Source organism: Erpetoichthys calabaricus, chromosome 7, assembly GCF_900747795.2.
Source record: "Erpetoichthys calabaricus chromosome 7, fErpCal1.3, whole genome shotgun sequence".
Taxonomy (NCBI): Eukaryota; Metazoa; Chordata; class Cladistia; order Polypteriformes; family Polypteridae; genus Erpetoichthys; species Erpetoichthys calabaricus.
Window position 1 is genome coordinate 177,475,060 of NC_041400.2, and position 7,052 is coordinate 177,482,111.

Here is a 7,052-nt window from a genome sequence, read left to right on the forward strand (position 1 = left end):
ACAAAGCAAATGTAAAATTAGTGTTTAATTTCATTGATATGTTCACGTGTCTAATCCAAGAGTCTTTAGGACCGAGTCATGAAGTGAATTTAATGACGGGGTCAGGGGTAGTACCTAAAACCAGTTTGGCAAGTGATTCTCTACAGGACTCTCTCTGTCAACCCAAACTATCTCGCTGGTAAGCTTCACTCAACAAATGGTTTTTGGGTGCAGGTGTGAAAATAACCCACCAACTGGGGGATGTGTTGCACCCGAATTCTGTTGGTCTAAAGTTGGCTGTTTGGGTTTGAATCAGAAGCCATTCTGTACCACGACGCCCTATTGGCTGTAGAATTTGAACAGAGAATGTATACATTTGGTTGCCTTACCCCTCCTTCTCTCTCTCTCATGCCATCATGATGAAGGAGCATCTCACACGCCATGGACTGAAACGAAGACCACACTAAGATGCACAGCTCAGGAGCCATATTGAGACAGGCCTATGGCCTGTCCTGAAAAATGCTAGAAAATGATGACATTTTAGTAAGTGCAAGTCTGTGTGCCGCCTGAAATTACATACCAGCATTTATCAGGTTGTATGGTTGCCAATATTCATATGTATTTTGCTTATTGTTATTATTTTATGAATATTATCAATAATACATTATTTAAATTGTAACTTAACTCCTGCTTGTCTTTTATGCTATGTAATTGCCCGCAGTTATAGATGTAGAAGGGAAGAAGGTGGGTCAGGTCAGGTTGGGGAGCATGCACTGGTAAAGTATGTTACCGCACCCACCACAAGACAAACTCGGGACTATCATCTTGCTCTGATTTCTTTGTGCTAATTACACGGCCCTTCCCAGATTGGGTTCTGCTCACTACAACGTCTCATTCCCCGATTTTTCACCCTTCACAGAAGATAATCATATTCCAAAACAGCGGACACACAAGAGTTGCTATTCATGGTGCTTATTGTGTTGCTTACCTGTATTTTGTATAGTTTGAATGCATGTGCTAAAGCAGGGGTCCTCAGTCACGGTGCAAGAGGGCCACGGCGGCTTCAGGCTTTTGTTCGAACCCTGTTGCTTAATTAGAAGACAATCCTTGTCACTATCAGGTTTTATTTACTGTAACATCATGACATGTTAGTGTTTGAACTCTACAATGTCTGGTCATTCTTAAATCATAGATTTTTTCTTTCCCTTTCTAATGAGATCATCCAACAGATTTGAAGCTTAAAACGGAGGAGTAATTTTCAGCTCTTCACTTTCTCTTCAGTTTCTTTATTAAACCAAAGAGTGAATGATGAATACACACAGGTGTAAATGGAGACAAGCTAGATGGAGAACTGCTAGTTCCTTTGTTATTTGAATTTTATTGTTAATAAGGAGCAGTTAAAACAATGAATGCATCTGTTTAAGACAAAAAAAAAACAGCAATTAAGGGTTCAAAATTTTAACAAGCGAGACAACTAAAAGGAAGCAGAAAAATGCCACTTGAGCAACAAGTGCTTCATTAGCAATGAATGATTTCTCATGAAGTTGAAACAAAAACCTGCAGCCACCATGGCCCTCCAGGACCATGATTGAAGACCCTGTGCTAAAGGGAAAGAGTTTACCGTTTGCTAGTTTTGCCATAAATCCCCTGGACAGTCGCATTACTGTGTCATCATTTCAAGAATTGCATGTCTTGTGCACATGTCCAGTGTAGGTGGACATCTACATCATATGCAGCTTTGGTCTATTTAGTGTGGGCAGAGATTGTTTTGTAAATGATATGAAGATGTTAATGTGGGCGGAGATCGTTTAGTAAATGATGTGAAGATGTTAATGTGGACGGAGATCGTTTAGTAAACCACGTCAAGATGTTGGTGTTGGCAGAGATCATTTAGTAAATGATGTGAAGATGTTGGTGTTGGCGGAGATCATTTAGTAAATGATGTGAAGATGTTAATGTGGGTGGAGATCGTTTAGTAAACCACGTCAAGATGTTGGTGTTGGCAGAGATCATTTAGTAAATGATGTGAAGATGTTGGTGTTGGCGGAGATCATTTAGTAAATGATGTGAAGATGTTGGTGTTGGCGGAGATCGTTTAGTAAATGATGTGAAGATGTTAATGTGGGTGGAGATCGTTTAGTAAACCACGTGAAGATGTTAATGTGGGCGGAAATCGTTTAGTAAATGATGTGAAGATGTTAATGTGGGTGGAGATCGTTTAGTAAACCACGTGAAGATGTTGGTGTTGGCAGAGATCATTTAGTAAATGATGTGAAGATGTTGGTGTTAGCAGAGATCGTTTAGTAAACCACGTGAAGATGTTAATGTGGGCGGAAATCGTTTAGTAAATGATGTGAAGATGTTAATGTGGACGGAGATCGTTTAGTAAACCACGTGAAGATGTTGGTGTTGGCAGGGATCATTTAGTAAATGATGTGAAGATGTTGGTGTTAGCAGAGATCGTTTAGTAAACCACGTGAAGATGTTAATGTGGGCGGAAATCGTTTAGTAAATGATGTGAAGATGTTAATGTGGACGGAGATCGTTTAGTAAATGATGTGAAGATGTTAATGTGGGCGGAGATCGTTTAGTAAATGATGTGAAGATGTTAATGTGGACGGAGATCGTTTAGTAAATGATGTGAAGATGTTAATGTGGGCGGAGATCGTTTAGTAAATGATGTGAAGATGTTAATGTGGACGGAGATCGTTTAGTAAACCACGTGAAGATGTTGGTGTTGGCAGGGATCATTTAGTAAATGATGTGAAGATGTTGGTGTTGGCGGAGATCGTTTAGTAAACCACGTGAAGATGTTAATGTGGGCGGAGATCGTTTAGTAAATGATGTGAAGATGTTAATGTGGACGGAGATCGTTTAGTAAACCACGTGAAGATGTTAGTGTGGGCGGAGATCGTTTAGTAAATGATGTGAAGATGTTAGTGTGGGCGGAGATCATTTAGTAAATGATGTGAAGATGTTAATGTGGGGGCGGTACGGTGGCGCAGTGGGTAGCGCTGCTGCCTCGCAGTTGGGAGATCTGGGGACCTGGGTTCACTTCCCGGGTCCTCCCTGCGTGGAGTTTGCATGTTCTCCCCGTGTCTGCGTGGGTTTCCTCCGGGCGCTCCGGTTTCCTTGGCGATTCTAAATTGGCCCTAGTGTGTGCTTGGTGTGTGGGTGTGTTTGTGTGTGTCCTGCGGTGGGTTGGCACCCTGCCCAGGATTGGTTCCCTGCCTTGTGCCCTGTGTTGGCTGGGATTGGCTCCAGCAGACCACCGTGACCCTGTGTTCGGATTCAGCGGGTTGGAAAATGGATGGATGGATGGATGTTAATGTGGGCGGAGATCGTTTAGTAAACCACGTGAAGATGTTGGTGTTGGCAGAGATCATTTAGTAAATGATGTGAAGATGTTAGTGTGGGCGGAGATCGTTTAGTAAATGTGGGTGGAGATTGCTTAGTAAATAATGGGCGGAGATCATTTTGTAAATGATGTGAAGATGTTAATGTGGGCGGAGATCGTTTAGTAAACCATGTCAAGATGTTGGTGTTGGCAGAGATCATTTAGTAAATGATGTGAAGATGTTAGTGTGGGCGGAGATCATTTAGTAAATGTGGGTGGAGATTGCTTAGTAAATAATGGGCGGAGATCATTTTGTAAATGATGTGAAGATGTTAATGTGGGCGGAGATTGCTTAGTAAATGATGGGTGGAGATCGTTTAGTAAACGATGTGAAGATGTTAGTGTGGGTGGAGATCGTTTAGTAAATGTGGGTGGAGATTGCTTAGTAAATAATGGGCGGAGATCATTTTGTAAATGATGTGAAGATGTTAATGTGGGCGGAGATCGCTTAGTAAACGATGTGAAGATATCAGTGTGGGCAGAGATTGTTTTGTAATGATGTGAAGATGTTAATGTTGGTGGAGATTGCTTAGTAAATGATGGGTGGAAATCGTTTAATAAACGATGTGAAGATGTTAGTGTGGGTGGAGATTATTTTGTTAACAATGTGAAGATGTTAGTGTGGGCGGAGATTGTTTAGTAAATGATGTGAAGATGCTAATGTGGGCGGAGATCGTTTTGGCTGAAAATCACCATTTTTAAATGAAAATGTAGTTGTGTGGAGGTAGCTTTAGTTTAATTCATGTTTTCTTTGAAATTACTTCCTGGTTTTATTCATTCTTTTTAGCATTTTTCTGTTCCCTTATTCTTGTTATTAGAATTTTTTAAAGCGGTTATTTGCAGTTTTGTTATGGTCAAACAAATAATTACTTTACTGATTGTAATATCATTTTTTTTCTTCTGCAGTGGGCTGGCGCCCTGCCCGGGGTTTGTCTCCTGCCTTGTGCCCTGTGTTGGCTGGGATTGGCTCCAGCAGACCCCTGTGACCCTGTAGTTAGGATATAGCGGGTTGGATAATGGATGGATGGATGGATTTTTTTTCTTTCCATATGAGAAAAGAGAGGACAAAAAAACAAAGATAACGAATCACACCAACCTTTGCTTTCAACCATCCATTTTATAATTTTAGGTTATTAACTTTTTGGAGACCTTTGAATTGTAGCTTCAGTTTAGCTGTTCTATTGTCCAGCAGAGTGCAGTTCCTTCCCACCCAGAAGGTGCGTATTAGGGGCCCACATCAGTTTAGCCATTTCTGAGTTATCACTTCTTCCAGAGATAGAAAAAAAGAATGCACCTTTGTGGGCAACCTGTTTAGGAATTGTGTATAAAATTAAAATCCTATCATCCTCTTCAGAAATGAAGCCTCCTCTATCATGGTGTTGCTTGATCCAAAGGATGAGATGACTGGAGCAGATTGGGTTCTGAGGCTTTCCTTTTCTCCTCCTCCTTCTGCTATGCATGGCTCAACATCAGCAGAGCACATAAGAGAGCCAGTGGTCCGGTTGGTTGGTCCATATGATGGGTCTACCAGAGTAGATAAGGTTGCGAAGACTTCCTGCTCCAATCCCCCTTCCCTTTTCATAATGTCTACCTGGAAACTACTGGAGCTACAAGGAGAGCTGGTTGCCTGGCTGCATGTTCTACTGGAGAGGTCCACCGGATCAGAATTGATGGAGACATCTTTCTGCTTTGTCTCTCTTTCTCTTTTGGCTGCATCTGACTGGTTGTTAATGTAGTTAACTTCTTTACTGGTACGAGCTGAACGGAGTAAATATATAGAAGCTGATGTGCTTGCCTCTTCGTCTGTAATGTTCCTGCTCCCACTCCGTCCTTTACGTGGCTTTTTCTTGGAAGGGAGGGTTTCTGCCGGGATCTTCTTGAAGACTTTAGTGCACATGAACTTCTGAAACCTCTCGGCATAGAAACCTGGTCTGTGGACTGAAATGGTGTCCCCATCATGGAAAAGTGCTTTCCAGGAATGCTCCAACTTCTTTACCAGCCTGTATGACTGAAGGATATCGATGATGCCGATGTAGACCAGCAGTTGCTCTCCCTTGGAATTTTTTGCTGGGATACCTCGCCTTTTGTCTTTGGTCTCAATTATTCCCCCAGCACAGCCATCTTTCTGGACCAAATCCTTTATCTTGGAATAATGCACCTTTTGTCTAGTGGACTCGCATTCTTCTTGTGGACTACTGCTGCCCTCGACCATTTCTGTCATTTTTTCTGGTTGCATCTGATCTAGGATATGAATTCCTACCAAGAGGCTGTAGTCGATGATCTTGAAACTCTGCAGTACTAGGCAGTCTCGCTGGATGGTCTTGCAGAGGGCGTTGTGCCTATCAGAATCCAGGAAAAGCCCGTCAGGGTTGTCTTTCATGAAGTCCAGGTCTTTGAAAGTGGGCAGTGTTTTCTCTCGCTCCTTGGAAGACGCCCGCCGCTTGAAGGTCGAGCCCTTGAGGTCATATTTAAGGTGCATGCATACAGAACATGGCAGAAAGTTATTCATGACCACAAGACGAATATTTCTTCCACCAGTCTGCATACAATACAGCCCATAGAATTTGGGAAGTAGGGTGCACTTGTTCTGGTTCAGGTTCATGTAATATCCTGGCAAAAGCTTCTGCAAGAACTCTGCCTCCTTGTGTTGCACGCTCTTGATAATAAACTCGTCATTGCTGGAGACGAAGAACACTGAGCCACTAGCACCTGGATTAGACAGCTCAATCAATGGCTCGTTGCACAAGGCGTACAAGTAGTCAACTGGACTAATCCCAAAAAGTTCTCTGAAGTACTGAAATGCAAAAGGGGCGTAGGTCTTGAAATGAAAATCACCGTAGTGGTGTGCCGGAGTCAAGCTGCAACCCTGTCCAGGAAAGAAAGTACTCTCGACCACATAAAAATCCTGCATCAGCACATCCCGGTCAGCTCTCTGACCAATTCCACCCACGGTGTGTGCAATGCCCAGCTGTATGGCTCCCTTCACGGAGGAAGACGTGCCATTTTTCTTAACACTCTTCCCGATACATTCAATTCCTTGGCTGTCCCTTTTCTCCGAGTGCCCGTTATTCCGTCTGGATGGGCCAGGAATTTTGGAAGTTGTTATCATCTGTTTCTCGGCACCGCTGTCAACGAAAGCGTCTGGTACTACAGCCTGGGTATCGGAGGCAGCAGATGTTCTGAATTGCTATGTTCCATTTTTCCCGTTCAGAATCTTGCAGTTGGCTTTTCTAGCAATGTCCAGGAGTTTATACAAGGATTCTGAAAAATTAAGGGGACAGAAAATTAGGTCAGTAATGGCATTTACACGGAAAGATAAAAAAAACTACACGTTCTTAAAATAAATACACTGTTGGTACCCAGTAGTTTGTTTTAACCCTACAAGGAAAGTAACACTTGAAGGTTAAGTCTGGTGTCTTTCAAGTTAAAGTTATTTCTTTATAAACATGTTATTTGTGTATTTGACATGTAAAATTGTGCTCTAAAGTTAAGGATATTCTATAAATTTTTCAAACTACATAGCCAGTCCTGGGGCCTCATATATAAAAACCTTGAGTAGAATTCACACATTCAAACAAAAACAGAAATGTGCGTATGCACAAGAACATTCAGATGCATAACATTGTGCGTATAAAATCTTTATAAATCCCAATCATCGTGAATTTTAACACACATG

General features: G+C 42.1%; 1 protein-coding gene across 1 annotated transcript; it reads right to left on the bottom strand.

Annotated features, from left to right (window-relative positions):
* Window positions 1–4,437: 4,437 nt before the first annotated feature.
* On the bottom strand, window positions 4,438–6,632 carry LOC114654188 (phosphatidylinositol 4-phosphate 5-kinase type-1 alpha-like). The gene has a single exon (XM_028804594.2). The coding sequence runs from the start codon at window positions 6,483–6,485 to the stop codon at window positions 4,707–4,709; it is 1,779 nt and encodes a 592-aa protein (XP_028660427.1). The 5' UTR covers window positions 6,486–6,632; the 3' UTR covers window positions 4,438–4,706.
* Between the last annotated feature and the right edge of the window lie 420 nt (window positions 6,633–7,052).